Source organism: Lagopus muta, chromosome 19 (genome assembly GCF_023343835.1).
Source record: "Lagopus muta isolate bLagMut1 chromosome 19, bLagMut1 primary, whole genome shotgun sequence".
Taxonomy (NCBI): Eukaryota; Metazoa; Chordata; class Aves; order Galliformes; family Phasianidae; genus Lagopus; species Lagopus muta.
In genome coordinates, this window is record NC_064451.1 from 5,737,428 (window position 1) to 5,753,181 (window position 15,754).

Sequence of the window (15,754 nt, forward strand, 5' to 3'; positions counted from 1 at the left end):
TGAGAAAATATAATGTTTATTAGAAGAAGACACCGTGGTACATGAAGCTATCAAGAGATTTCTGACAGAGGACGACTCTTTAAAAAATAAGACTAGAAATGGAACAACCACACTGGCCAGATTTAACAAACTGTAACACCAAAAGTTCCTATGCAATTCCAACCAGATGCAGGCAGCTGAGGAACCACAAGGGCTTATCAGCATAAGGACCGAATAGTTATCAAAACAGCTACGTTAAGCAGAACAACAACCTATAAAACCATTTATATTTATATATATAAAACGATAAAAACAATTTAAATTCAAGTAACTTTAGTTTTTAAGTTATGTTATATACATATTTTTAATACCAGGAGAACTAAAGACAAGTATTTAACACAAAGATTTTTTTTTAAAAGCCACAGTCCAGTTGCTCATTAATTACCAGTTCCTAAAGGATTTGGCAAGCATTAAATAATCAGATACATCCTAGATCAAAAGTGCATCAGCATGGTTAACTTTCACCTATCGCTCTGTGCGAGCCAAGGCTGCCTGCGGTGGTTCCAGCAAACAGCAGAGCACTGAGCTGCCCACCAACCAGGGCTGTTTGTGGAGCTGGGGGATGCAAGGGGAAAATGGAGCAGACACAGGCAGAGGAACCGCCGTGCTCTCATGGCTCCAAACTCATTCCTTGTTCTTCCCCAGAAGCAGAACTCTGCACAACAGTCCCTGCACTGCGGTCCCCCAGCAGCCAGCTCCTCTGAGGGCAGCAAGCGTGGCTTCACTGCTGGGTGCCACCAAAGTTTATCTAACAATTCTTTCAAAGTTCTTCTGTGTATCACATTTAAAAGAGGGCTCTGCTCCCAAGCAGATTATGAGGTACCACATTAATAACACAGGATGGGCAGCCTTGAGCACAAAGGTCCAAACGGTTCCAGTATCCACAGCCAGCAGCACCAGCACCTGGCAGAGCAGGAAAGCCCTGCCATGATCAGCTACACCAACAGAGCCCCGAGCAATGCAGCAATGCTCCTCCTCATCCCCCAGCAGGGAGAGGTTGGCACAAGCCCCAAAGCACAACCACGTATCTGACAGATGCAGTTCTCAGTCTGAACGTTTTTAGCACTTCTAACAGTCTCCTGAATGCATCGCAAAGGGAATGAATTGCGTTGGCTCCCACTGGGATCAGGAAGGACAAAACTGCTGTTTACAACTACAGTCATGCCAACGGCAGCGCTTCCATCCGCAGCGATGCACATTTAAATTGCAAGGAGAACTTATACATGCATCAGCTGAGCGAGTGGCACCTAACAGAGTCCTTCATTGATGGAGACAAGCCACGTGCATTCATCTCTTCTAAAGAAAACCTTCTGAAATAGATCTCTTAAAACAGCAGTAGCAGCAAACCCGTAGAGCAAAAGGTGAACACAGGCCTACGCAAACCTACTCAGAGATTTTCTGAAGTGATTTGTACACATCTGGAAAAAAAAAAAAAAAAGGCAGAACAAGATAGACATTACCTTCTTTTTGTGACAGGGTTTGCAACACCCTCTGGCTGGAGTTTACCATGGTAAACTTTACCAGCAGCCCTCAGGCAGCCCTGAGCTGGCTCACGTGAGCAGCACACGCACAGGGGTGGCTGCAGCACACAACTTACCTGTCCTACCATCCCACAGGAACAGCCACAGCCCGGGCCTTTGCTTGGGCACCTCACCTAAGTGCTCTTTGCACAGCTACACCGAGAGCTGCCAGCTGCTCCAGGGTCTTTTTGAGAACAGGAATTGAAGTGTGTAAATGCTTTAGCACTGTCATTTTCAGGAAAGTTGTGGTTTCCAGGTTAAATAGTCAGGGATTGAATAAAGTCCTTCTACAGCACATTAATATCAAATGAGAAAACTGCAACTTGCCACAAAGTTTGCCTTCTAAATGCAGCAGCATTTCCCATGAATCTTTACACAGCCTCTCCGATGTTTTATGGCAAGTTTTCCATTTTAAAATAAGTAAATCTCATAGTTCGTTTCCATTAGATAGTCACAGCACAGTTGATTTCATTCTTAAAGTCCAGCAAAATTAATGGGAAAAACAAAAGATCTGAACTCCTCCCAGCTTGTCAGCACTCACTCCCAGCACTGACTGCCCTTCAGCATCACTCAGAGAGAAGCGTGCAGAGCGCCATGCCTGCTGCTTCTGACAGATGGAGATGCCACAGCAGCTCAGCTGCTTCAAGCAGCCTGCATTGCTGAACACCACATCTTCCAGCAGGGCAATAATGCTGCTTTCAACCACTGCCACACACGGGGGACACGATCTCCAAAGGAGGGAACACTGAGTTATGAGGTCTCTCATTCTGTGCTCTCTGCCTTGTCCTGAACGTGAAGCAGAGAAAACAAACAATACAAACCCACCTTTTAAAGGTTAACCAAGGCAGACAGGGGGGCTGAATTTACTTTTGCTTCTCAGCTGACTGTATTTGCCAAACATAAAACTACTATGGCAAAATCAGACCCTAGACTTCCATCTGCAGCAGGTGAGGCACGCACTGATTAATACTGAGCCCAGGAAAAAGTGAGCTGATCAAATTGTAGCATTTGTTTACAGAGACAGCTCTCTTCTCTCTCCACTGTCCATAAACCTCTATGAGAATGGTTCCCTTTTCTTTCAAATTGGACGAGGCAGTTTGTTTCACACCAAGAACTTAAAGGTTCTTTAAACACAACGATCTGAACAATTAAATGACTGCAAAAGAAATGCATTAATTATTTAACAGTGGACTTCAAACATATCAATTTGAAACAGACCTAAAACTTCTCAGTGAATTATGTTACCAGGTATTTACATGCTAGCCATGTATTCTACCCAGTATTCTCCTGTATGCACTGCTTGCTTACAAAATACACCTATTTGGGAGGAGTCAAAAGCAACTGAGAAACAGAAGACCGTCCAGTTTAAGCTCAGAGTGCCTCCACTGACTGCATTTCAGCAGAAGACCCATTAGTTACAGGTCATCAGAAAACCTGTACTTCATCTGAAATAGCAAATACAGCCAAAAGAACATTTTCTGAAATGTATCAAGACTGGAAAGAATAAAGGATTTTCCTTAACGTCGATGTTTAAATGATTGATCAAGGATCATAGAGTGCTGTGTAGAGAGGCTTTGGCAAGACTTCTGCTTCCCCTTCCAAACACACTAACTAAATGATGAGCAGGTTTCAGTTCCAAAGGTCCACAGAACTCATGAGGCTCTGAAAGCTCTGCCATGCTGAGACACAAAACACCAGGCTGAATATCTCCTATATAGCAGTGCACTGGATCAGTTTGGGACAAACTTGTGAACATGTCTGAAATACCCCCAGGATATGTAAGGAAAACCAGCAGTGTTTCCAAATGGCTTTGTGTTTCCTGCCCTAGATTGGGTGTGCAATGGCAGTGACAGTTGAATGAGCACTTACTAGGAAAGGCTGCATTTCCCCTCTACCACACTAGCCTTCTCTGACCAACAAAAAGCATGTTTTGCAGTACAGCAAGCCATATTAGTCCATGTATGACATAACGCAGATTGTGGCACTGTACAGACTTTTAAAAGGCTCTGTATGCAACGCAAAGTTGCAGGCTTGGGTATCTCTGTGAAAGCAAGTAAAGTAATAATAATATTATTAAATATAAGTCATAGCACCTTTGGCATTTTTGTCCAAATAGACTTCAACATAAGACGTAGGGACATAGCCCTCCTCGTCTTCGTTCCTTCGGATTCGCGTCCACCCATCACCTTTGTCTTCTTCTATTACATACAGCATTTCTCCTTCTGCTACAGAAATTGTTCCTTCATTCTGACCTGAAAGACAAAGTAACAAGGATGTGAAGCTGCCCTGCATAGTAAGAACCACAGGTGGAGTAGGAGATGTTCATGGCATCCTTTGTTGCATCACTAGAATGTGAACAAGAATATATGAGTCTGGAGACAACAGGCTGCAATCTAAAAAGGAACATGACCTTGATGTAGGAGTTGCCATAGGAAATGCCAGCACCACCAACAGAAAGAAGTCATGTTATCATTAACCTGAACCTCACAAATGTTCTTGTAGCTCATGTCCAGCTGTTACAGCTCCTCTATTGGAAAGCAGTGGTTGCAGGCCAGACATTTAAGTACCATAGGCAGGCTAAAACTGTAAGGCATGAATGTAACATTAATAAGAACTTAGCTGAGCATCATAACCCTAAGTTATGTAACCCTTACATAAGTTGGTCCTCACAGCAGAACTCCCAAACATGTAACACATTTTTCTACCATAACATGCTCAGCTGATAACACAGCTTAAGCTTAGCCCCCCCAGCTGAAAAATTCTCATAGGAACCTTCAGTAAGAATGGGATGAAGTACACTGAAGGGATGAAGTGCACAACATAGAAAACAATTTTATTCCCTCACTGTTTCTCTCTACCTCTGTAAGGATGCACTGCTCTAGATTTGGCTCCTCTTCCTACAGAAGCCCTGCAAAATGCAAGACAAATCCCTGCCCCAGAGCCACCAGAAAACAGAATAGTGCCAAAGCCTCACTCACTCCTTCTTTGTCTATTTAAGTGCTGCAGAGGTTAAATGAAGGTTTTCCACATGTCATAGGAAGCAAACAAAGCAGTAAGTAAAAGAAGAGTAAAGACTGAATGATACCTTCAAACGTATAGAGAGCTTTACATGTTCCTATGGTTGGTAGTGGTTCTTCATCGTCAAATTCATCGTCAAAATCTGTTGCAGGTACTTTCATCTCAGTCTCCTGACTTTGCTCCTCTGTGTAACTGCCATCTGGGCTGCTCAAGAGAGGAAAATACAGAGCAACTATAGCGACCAGCCTCAGGAGCAGGGAGAGTGGCTTGTTTACCCAGCCCTCGAGGCAAGGTGAGCAACTCCAGCTGGAGCAGCTCAGCAATTCCACAGAACGGTCAGGACAGGCTGTTACCATTAGCAGCTGTTGCACTGTGATGGTCTTTTTCTCTCCATAATAAAAAGAACCTATCACACTTGCCTTCACAGCAGTGACTGCAGTGGCCATTATACTTAGAAAACCAGCTCATAAAGTTGGAATATTCTATAAGGCTAAAACTAGTATGCAAAACTCATCACAGAGCCCCTGCCTTCAGCCTGCTCACACAGTCCTGAATACGGCAGAGCAAGCTTTCCCGGTGGTGCAGCTAAAGCAAGCCAAGTTACCAGCCCAAAGGCAGCAGCTCTGTACAGATACTGTACCTCTCCCGGTCCTGTGCACAGCTGTTCACTGCTGAAGTGTTCTGGGCTTCATACAGCCCACTCTGCCGCCGCGCCTGCTCCGTCCGCGAGGGCAACCTGCCCTCCACCTCGGCCAGCCAGCCCTGCCAGTGAAAAGCAGCAGCGTCACGTCACTGGAGCTTATGTTCACTACAGGACAGAACTGCTCCTCCAGTCACAGTGAAGAATGAAGTACACAATGAAGTGAGACGTGCAGCAGCTCATGGTAGCCTCGGTAATAGCAGGAGAAAAGCTGGGGAGGCTTTCATGTGGGTAAGCAAGCACATAGTAAAACAAATGACTGTAAGGAACAACGTGAGCAGGCTGTACATCTTCATGTTTGTGGCCCAGCTTATAGAGTGAAGCCTTTCCTCAGTCCTATAATCCCTCTGGTGTTAATTGCAATGGGATACATTTCTAATGGATCCTCGTGTTCCAAATACTGCTTCATGCTTTTGAGGTTCTGCATCTCTAAGAAGCTTCCTGTTAATGTTACTGTTCCTTAAACATCATCTGATGGCTTCTGTCTTGCTGTTAGACTTTGAATGGTGTTTCCCACTTACATTCCTCCAATTTTCCATATTCATCTGTAGTCAGATGACTGTCATAATTTAAGCAAGTATCTGAACCTCTCTGGGCAGTCTAGAGAATCCTGCATTTTATCTCCTCCTCTACTTGGCATAGATTTCTGGGCAATTTAAAGAGCACAGCTGTTGGCTGACAACCACAAGCAATGGTACTTATTTATGTTACAGAAACAGGCCCAAAGATCTCAATTAATGTAAGTGATTAAGTAGCACTTCTCCATACACAAAAATGGATTGAAGCATTTTCTTTCTATCTGGAAAAACACAGAAGCACTTACTTAGAAGCGTGCATACGCTGAGCTACTTTTCATCAAAGATGTGTGTACTCATTGAGACCAACATCACATCTACATCCCTCCCCATACCTCAAATTTCTGCACTTCTAATCGTAGCTTTTCAATGTTCTGTTCAAGTTCTGATAATCTGTGGTCCACACTCGCTGCGTCTCCCATCTGAGGGTTCTTGATATACACGTCTTTCATTTTCGTTAAGGCATCTCTGAGAGACAGAAGAAAAACAAAAGTTCCTAAATGAATATCATCCCAGTTTTGGGGGGAGACAGACAAACAGTTGCATCATTCTTCTCCATCGTGGGCTGAAATCCAATTGAGCAACTGGGACAAAGAGCTGAATGCAGACATAACAGTAACAGAAATGGAGTGATAACCAAAATCTCTCACCCTGCCTGTTGCATTTTGCCTTTTGCAAAGCTGATAGTTTGTAAGATATTTATTTCACACTGCTTAAAAGGAAGCTGAATCCAGATGGTTTGCATTTGTCGCAGCGCAGCAACAGATGGACCTTGGCCCACATAACGCGACCCCGCATCCTGTTAAGCTACGCTGTATTTTTACCAGACTGTTTCTGGGGGCTGTGTTTCATATCAACCCAGATGCCAAATGCCTACGGTTTCAGAGATGTTAATATTAGGGCCCACTACGATTAAGGCAGTACCACAGGACCAATGCTGATACAATACATGCATCAGATCCCTTAGGGAAGCCTGCAGAGCTTTCATTGCCAGCAACGCGCTGCCTTTGACCTGAAGCAAGTTGAACTTAAGGGAGAAGTTAAATGCACTATGAGCATTTCAGAGCTTAGAGATGGATGCACTTATGAGCTGATTTCCTGTATCCCTGCCACAGCCATTCAGCTTTTCTCTAGGCATTACTTGGGGGGAACAAGGTTAATGGCAGTCCCACGACTCAAGTTAGGGCTCTTTATATTTTGGAATTTCCCACCAAACTCCTGACAATTGCAATCCTGTGCCTGCTTTTGCTTTGTGCAGAGAAAATGAGAAAAAGTGTGGGTGGCAAGGAAGTGGGACTGCTCTGTGGTTGAAACCCTAAGGGACAATATTGCAAACATGTGAGTCACGATGATTACTGCTCTTTAACCCCTACTTAACTGCTGCTGTTAATTCCCCAATCACATACTATGCTCATTTTAAAATAGCGTAATTCTACTCAGATTTCATATCAGATTTTAACACGGGGTTACCTCAGAATCAATACAGAAGGGTAAATCTGTACAGAAAGAAGTGCAGTTACCACAGAAGGAAGAGCTATGGAAAGTAAAATAAGCATGTGCAAACTTCCTTTCTCATTTATAAGTGATGAAAATAAAACAAAATAAACAGATGAAAAAAGTCTGCCAGCAAACCACAATTAACAGGTTCTTCAAAGCAATCTAGCAGAAAACACAGGCACATCCATGTAAATGTGAAGCACTGTTTTGGATGGACTAACAGCAGTGAGGCTGAGTCTTAAAATCACTCTGGAAAGAAAAGTTCTGCTTTTTTGTGTGCTGAATTTTTAATGCGATTGCAGGAGCCAGAATGTGAACAAACACTGAAAGCAACAAATACAAGCTGCCAGAATCAATAGAAAGCGTGTAACTAAAATGGTCTTGTTCTCAACCACAGTGATAAACGAAGCCTTGTAGAAAAAGCATCCACAAAAGCACTGGACTCGTATTTCCAGCTCCCAGGAAATGCATTGCTACAGATCAGAGCCTTAAGATGAACACCAAACAATCAGCACTTTGGACATTAGCAAGCTCACAACAGCCTCATTTGCTGGCAAACACCCTCAATCACATTTGCCCATCAAACATTTGCAGGTGATCTGCTTAGTGTTGAGAGGTTTATGGCTGTAACCCTGATTCAGACCATGTTTACATCCTGTAATTACTAGAACCAATCGAACAACAAGCAAACAGCCCCCCCACCATCACACCTGATTCATCAGCAACAGATCACATCACACACACAAAAATATCTGTGTACCCAACAGCAATCTTTGTCTTGCCCATGACTAGACTGCTACTTCCCTGCAAGGGTGCTCTGACTTACATCAGCCAAAATTAAATAACTAATTGCAGGAGACGTTTTTAGCAATAAACAAACTCTGTGTCTTCTCTTGGAACAGCACCTTAGAAAACACCAGAACCTTATTTTTATCAGTTCTTATGTTTCAGTTGATCTACTTCGTTTTCCACTGCAGGAGTTGGCTTACCTTTGATCCATCTCCTTCTGAATGTCTTTGTTCAGCTCATCGACTTTTTGCTGAAGTTTCTTTCTTCTTTGTTCAGGTGGGAGATTGCTGAAGTCCTCTGGCCCAGCTCCCTGCAGAGTGGAACGGAGGGGGGAAAAAATAAACGATCAGAGCCTACACGAATCCTTCAAGACCACATTTAGAAAATAGCTCACAAATCTGTGAAGCAATCACAATGGTCTGAAGCATTGTTATCATTTGTGCTATGAGTTATCAGCTCCTGAACGGTTAGGAATCAGAATGCCTAAGAAACAAGCCCAGGACCACTTCCTTACCAAGAGGCTAAAGGGAGATCAGGAAGAACGCAGGAATTCAGTGGCAAAGCTGAGAATCTACCTTTAACCATAGCTAACACCAGATTTTACTTAGCAGGATCTCATTCCATGGAAAGCTGATTTTTCCTGCTTTCCCCTACTCCCCTAGACACAGCATCCCCCTGAAAGCAGTTGCTAGCTTCTACTCCTGTGTCATAATCATGCTTCTTGAGCACACTGTTAATTGCTGGCCTGCTCTCACTCATGGGTGTCCAACCTTCTGGCTTGCCTGGGCCACACTGAGTGAAGCAGAATTGTCTTGGGCCACACATAAAATATATAAAATAGTTGATGTATATAACAAAACTGCTTACATTTGTTATACTTTTTTAAATTAAAACATTAAAAAAAGAGCAGCAAAAATGAAACTAGTGGGATATTTGACCTTGTTTTTGTGAAACTAATGCAACAGCCTGGTTTGATGGAAGTGGTTGAAGTTCTTAGATCTCAAGGTGTTTGTCCAGATTTTCAATTATTACTGTCCCTATGCTTCATCTCTGATCACTCTAGTTTTGTATAGCAGGTAGACTTGCAACTAGTTGAATCACAAAAGAATGAAGGTCTTGTACACAATCTAGAATTTGCACATTTCTCTTGTCTTGGTGTTCACTTGTTTCATGTCCCATTTCTAAGCAGAAGTACTGGCATACGTGAAAAAGAAAGGGACAGAATACAAAGCTGAGCACCCAAATTCAACAGCCCATCTGCTTACTGAAAGCCTGCGAGCCACGCTGAGACATCAGTTCTACTGAAATGCCAAATCTCTCTCTTAGGGGAAAGTGATTTAGGGGACACTTTGCACAGACTGCTCATGAGACCCCTCCAGTTCCGTGCTGAAGGCGCACTCTTTCTGCTGCATTTGCAGAACATGCTGTTTGTAACGGAGGCAGGTGGGTGTCAGAGGGATGGAGGACAACCCCACACAGCTCACCTCCTGCCCCTCGTCCTGTTTAATTTCAATAAAGCAGAACAGGTTGGTGTAATGAAAGTGCTGCCATCTCCATGTTCAGTAAGAACGAACACACGCCTCTCAGCCTGACCTCGTGCGTAACAACACACATCAGTGTCCATTCTGTGAGACAAAGGGAAAGCAAATCTAACACAATGCAAGAACCAAGTTAAGCTCATTGTAAATCAGTAGCCACGTGCAGCCCTGAGAGTTCTGAATTACACTGCTGTGCGTGGCATAGGAGATTTCTGTTTTAATTCATTCTTCAATGCTGGCAGCGTTTGCTTTGCAGTAACTCCCACATCACATTAGGCTGCTGTAGTATATTTTAGTCAGCCTGCATGCAAACCCATACCTGTCTTTTTAAGGCAAAGCGTCTGGATGTAGGTTTGTAAATAAATGAGCAGTTAACAGAAAGACTACATAAAATATTCTCTTCAATTCTATCCAGAAGAGATGCTTGAAAACATCCTCAGTTAGACCAGATGTATTCAAAGCAATTTGGAAAAGCTCTTCCTTTTCTATACTTCATTTCAATTGACAGCTCTCGGCCAAATTAAATTCAGTATTTGTGCCCACAATGCTTCAGACCAAAGCAGCAGTGTTGTGTAGAAATGCATGCCTGAGACTGGGTGAACTCACAGAGACTTCATTCCATGCTTGGTAACTTCCCAGCTGAACAGCAGCTACAGGTCCTCCTCCAGCAGGAAGAGGCAAGGAACAACTTTTGCACATGGTAGGCACATTTCATGCTTTCAAGCAAAAGATGCTGGAATCATCTCTCAAGCTGTAAACATTGCACATGTTTTCTAGAAATACACATCATCTTGATTTGTGCAATTCTTGGGGGAAGGCCAGGTCAGCTGTTTGTTTGGGGAGGATATATTCCTACACATGTGAAGGCTTAGCTCAGCTACACTACGCAAAAACGAGTGGAAATTCCTGGTGTAAACACTTGGGACTAATAGGTCAATGGATGGCAATAGCCAGAAGAAGAAGGTTTCCAAGTGAGCCAGAGGTTTCCACCATTCCCCACTTCTACCACAGGTCTTCACAAGTGCAGTACTGCAAATGAAGAGCAATGAGTGACTGCGCTGTGCAGGGCAGTGGTAGGGCCCCAAACCTCTGCAGGCACACCACAGCTACCCCAGGTAGCTTCCAGGGCACACAGCTCTCCTCAGAACAAGCTGTTAGGAACAGGTCCAAGATGATAAATCCATGGACAACGTGTATGTAGGGAGGGTTAACAGGGAAGGAGCACCTAAGGCAGTGACTGGTGAGGAAAAAGAAAACTTCCAAGCTAATGCAATTAAGGAGCTGCAGTTCCTCTGAAGCTCTCTGTCACCAGGCACTGTTGGCTCTGGAATTCGTGCGTGAACTGGGGCAGAACAGCTGAGCTCCCCCTGGAATCACAAGGGGCAAAGGAACAGCAACGATCTACCAGAGACATACTGAGGTTTGGCACATCTCAAGCAGCACAGTGCCTGCAATACCAACTTCAGCCCAATTTGCTTTCCCAAATAGGTCCACCTGTCCCCTTTCCAACTCAGGAGCACGTTGCCTTACCGTAGCTCAAGCAACCTTCCCAGCTGCATCCGAGATCGAATTTGGGGCACATGTATATATAACAGCATTTGCAAATTCAAATCAGACTGAGTTAACCTTGTTGGTTACGGTTTACAGGATTTTAATTATTATTAGTTATTCTGAAGGACTACATAGGGCTGTAAAATGTAGGCGACCATGGTGCAGATTGCCAGTAAACACCTGGACACAGAAAGCAAACTGTGGCTATGTTACAGTCACACCAAATACATGCATTTCTCTATGGAAAAAGTCCAAGCAGATCTTGATTTCTTTTAACGTCTCAATTTATACTTACACAGTAACAGAATTACTTGATACTGTTTTTCTACATTTTCATAGCCCTAGATTACAAAAATGAAAGCTAAACTATGTATTAGAATTAATTTTTTAGCAGCTTATTAGAAAGACTGAGTTTCGATCACCTCTATTAGACTCCAGACCTGTGTATTCAGAGTTATCTGATAAACAGCAAAAAAAGCAAACAAAGAAGAAACGAATTAACAATTTCAGTGTCATGTCACACGTGGCACAGTGCACATTCAAACACACACAGAGTTGTGATTAAAACACAGGACAGGCATGCTGAAAATGTGCTTACCAGCTTGAGAGAAAGCTTCATGTAAAAAATGGAGAGATACAGGGTGGGGGGAAAAGAGAAAAAAAAACAACAGAGCATCAGTAGAAGAGGAACTTTTCAGAGCGCTGTTGCAATAACACGACACACATTCCCCTCGCTGGATGGGTAACACTGACAGATCTGTGCAAAAGTTCACAAGAGGGCCCAGCAGCACTGGGCAGCTGCCATGGCCTCGCCTGGAGCAGAGCTGGGAGCGCTGCCTGTGTGCTTCTGCACTGCGGGCAGAGCTCTGCCTGGGCTGCCTCAGTACTGCTGCTACGAGAGGGATTTCCTCGTTGAGTTTTGCAGAACAAAACAGCTGCCAATGTGTGCAAGTCACTTCAGATCGAACACTGCTGAAATGCAGTCACCAGCATCAGCCCCTTTGTGCAGGAGCAGGGAAGGGCAGCACCTAGCTGCAGGTAAGGAGAGGTATGGCACTGCTCCTGCTGCTAACGGCTTGCTGGGGCCTCTGGTCATTTCCAGGAGACAAAGCCCAGCTCACAGGCATGTGTCCAAATGACTGTGCTCCCAAATTACCTCCACTGCTGCACACAATGCTTTCTGGGCAGTCACTTAAGCCATTTGGTGTTCTTAAACAATTCATACAGATACTTATCTCAAACTTATTTTGGCAACACGGTCAGACAAGGTCAGGACCAAGAATAAGGGGGAAAAATCTCTTCACACCAAATTGATTCTATGGCAGCACAGCAAGATGTTATTCAAGCTACTTAAATGATGTACATGATCCAGTCCTCAAAGGTTAGCACATCCCTTGGTGCAGAGCTAAAACATTATCTTTTAGCTAATCAGGGAAAGGAAGAGAGTGCAAAAAGAGAGCTGTACATTAAAAAAATAACCTGCACAGCAGCACAGCTTGCCTCTGTGCTACATCAGTTACACGTTGGGTTCTGAGCAGTGCTGGAGGGCCTCAAACTGAAAGGTGAACAAATGTGCTCAGGCAGTCCACCACCAAAACTACCAAAGCTCTCTTCCAGTGCTGGAAGATGTCAGTTATGTTATTTGCAAGAGATTGGAGCCTACCAGTGCCTTTCTGCTCCATCCCAAGGAGCACCAGCTAACTGCTGCTCAAGGGACAAAGCCAGACTAAAGGGGGAATGAAAACTGCACCCAGGCTTCCAGCAGTCCTCGCTGTGACTGTGCTACCAGCTCTATGGGCTGGTGTGCAACGAGCTTCTGAATGCATAAATGCATAAATGCATGTGCTCTGTGTCTAAGACAGCTGACACGTGAAAATGGGGAAACATCTCTTGCCCCAGGCCATAATCTGTTGTCAGACCTCTGCACACCTTGCCATTCGAGAGTTCTCTAATAGCAGCACTGACAGCTCCTGGATGCAGAGCTCTCACAAACAGATGCTCTGTTTTTAGCAAGACTTCTTTTGAGATGGATTTAAAATAAAGGCGGCTCGACACCTGTGATGTTTTTGACAGCCTGCTCAAGAAACACTCAATTTTCAAATACTATTGTCAATAGTTAGCGGAATTTATGCAGTAATACGTGTCAGTAATTCCAGGATAATGTATAGCCTTAAAATTAATAGCAAACTATTCCATCGGAACTGAAACATCACGTGACAATGCAGCAGTTCAGCTTCCCTCTGAAGTTCATTCTATCAGCACAGAAACGCTCAATAGTGACAATGCAGTAAAGAAATTTGCTCTCTCAGCTACGAGGCCATTGAAAAACCAAACCAAACCAATCAATTTGAGAGAAGAATCGTAGGAGGAGGAGAGAGAATGAGCTAAAAAATAATGCAGAAGATATTCGGTGCAGGCAGCTTTTGTTTGCATATTACCTTCAGCATTCCTGTGAACTTTAGCATAGACATGATCAGCACAAACTGAGATCCTACATATATACAGACAGGACTGATGGTGCAGAGGAAATCTTTACCTATGAAGCACTCTATAGAGGCACGGATGTATGCTACATGCGCTAATGTCTAAACACTAGGTCTAAAGGCACTGCACTACTGCAGGGAACCATCTGCATCACGACTGTTCTGCTGTAAATTCAGCAAATTTCAGAGATTATACACATCGTATGCCCAATTCTTGCACTGTTAATTAGGTACGACAAAAATAGAGAACTTATTAAGAGCATTTCCAAAGAGAACATCGGGGATTACAGCCATCACGAGTAAAGCAGATCACAGACAATGAAATGCTGAAATAAGTCGTATTCCCAGCTTTCCATTTCTGAAACGCATTGATAATTTTACAGGACAGTGATTCAATTTCTATCAACAAATATAAGCAGACTGAAAGTAAATCTGCATTAAACATTCACTGAATAACTGCTTTTGCCCATTCTGTTGGGTTTTCACAGTGATAAACTCGCTCACAGCTCCTGGAAATGGAGCGTTTTTCCCCCTCAAAACGATCAAATAAATCACTTGGCTACAAAATGAGCAGATCTGTTTCAAGCTGCCAATTTAGAACAAGTCTTGCAGGGAAAAAATGAAGAGCCTAAGAGCCACAAGCTTCAATAACACATGAGAGAGCATGAAAGCCAGCAAGTCCATGTGTTATTGGACAGTCACAGACAGACACTAACCTCACTTACAGAAATCGGGGTTGAAATAAATCACTGCATTTCCAGCCAGCCCAAAGGTAAATTTCTTTCTCAGTGCTCCTGCATCAATCCACCCCCTGCAATGCTTTTGCTGGGTATCAGATTTAGAGGTCACCAGCATTGATCCCATGGGCTGTCACTGTCACAGAGAGCTCAGGGAAGTTTCTCAAAGCCTCGCAGAGTGCTCTGCCACCACAGCAGGGATGTGTCCCTGCAGCTCATACAAGGCAGTGGCTCACGATGCTCAAACTGCATTCATAAAGTAATTTGGAATAAATGCAAGGAACCCCTCTGGAGCACTTCTACGTAGAAGAAATTTGCTGTAAAAGCAGCTCAGCTTACAAGCTAACAAATACAGAATATAATTTTGAGTTTTCTATTTGTTTTACAGCCAAGCACACTTTAAACGGCTCCAAGAGGAGTGTGAATTTCAGCATTTCCAGGCCTAGCAGACAAGTCTCTCCTGCATGTAACACAGTCGGCTGCAGCTCGCCTCTCACCAAGCCTGCAGTTTCTTTGCCACCAAGCACATTTCCACAGCACACTCTCAGGGTGTTGTAAGTGGGGTTAGCGACTGTGCAGCAACGCTATGGGCTGATCACACCATACGTGGACTTACAACGTATTCCCTAGCCTCAATGGCACACGTGGGTGTCCCTAAAGTCCTCTTCATGAGTTCTTTGTGAATATACAAAGACTGTGTCTGCTGGTGAGTCAGCAAGAGAAAACACATGCGTTACGGTGGAGACCAGCACAGCACCCGTGTTTACTGCTTCTACAGCAAAAGACAGCTCGGTGTTTAATAGCCTTTAAGTGCAAAGTGGAAACTTGCTAGATGCTCTGAGAGCATTAATCGAGTTCAGCACTTCTGTAACACTTAGATCTCATATTCTTAAAGGCTAGCTTAAACATGCCATGCCAGATCAAATCTCTCTGCTAAAATAACCTTGGTTTGCCTGAGCCCACCCACCCAAGGCCCGGTGTTTTGGCACACACACACTTGCACGACAGCACAGAGCATTCCCTTGGGCAGGGAACACAGCAGGTGAGGAGCTGGTGTGGTTTGGTTGGTGTTTCTGCACAATCACAGCACAACCAGGTCGTGGTCCCAGGGCAGGGCTACAGGTGTCAGGAAAAAGTGCACAGTGCATCACAGAAATGAGACAGGATGGAAAGGGAAAACGTTAACTGATGTGAGGGAAATGAAGTTACACTGTAATGAAGCCAACAACTTCCACTTCAAAAGGAAACCACAAAAATCCCTCCATTGGACCCTATGGGGCTGTGTGGGCAATGACAGCAGCATCTGT

At 44.0% G+C, this 15,754-nt stretch overlaps 1 protein-coding gene across 15 annotated transcripts in view; it reads right to left on the reverse strand.

The window, feature by feature from the left end:
* FNBP1 (formin binding protein 1) overlaps window positions 1–15,754 on the reverse strand; it is an 83,980-nt gene continuing 68,226 nt past the window's right edge. For 3 of the 15 annotated variants that reach the window (XM_048966388.1, XM_048966384.1, XM_048966380.1), the window contains 6 exons: window positions 8,339–8,448; window positions 6,188–6,320; window positions 5,218–5,339; window positions 4,645–4,784; window positions 3,653–3,811; window positions 1–1,457 (listed from right to left, as the gene is read on the reverse strand). In XM_048966388.1, the coding sequence (XP_048822345.1) occupies window positions 1,423–1,457; window positions 3,653–3,811; window positions 4,645–4,784; window positions 5,218–5,339; window positions 6,188–6,320; window positions 8,339–8,448 (699 nt within the window). In that variant the 3' untranslated portion in view covers window positions 1–1,422. The other 12 variants (XM_048966387.1, XM_048966378.1, XM_048966382.1 and 9 more) reach the window with 8 other exon arrangements.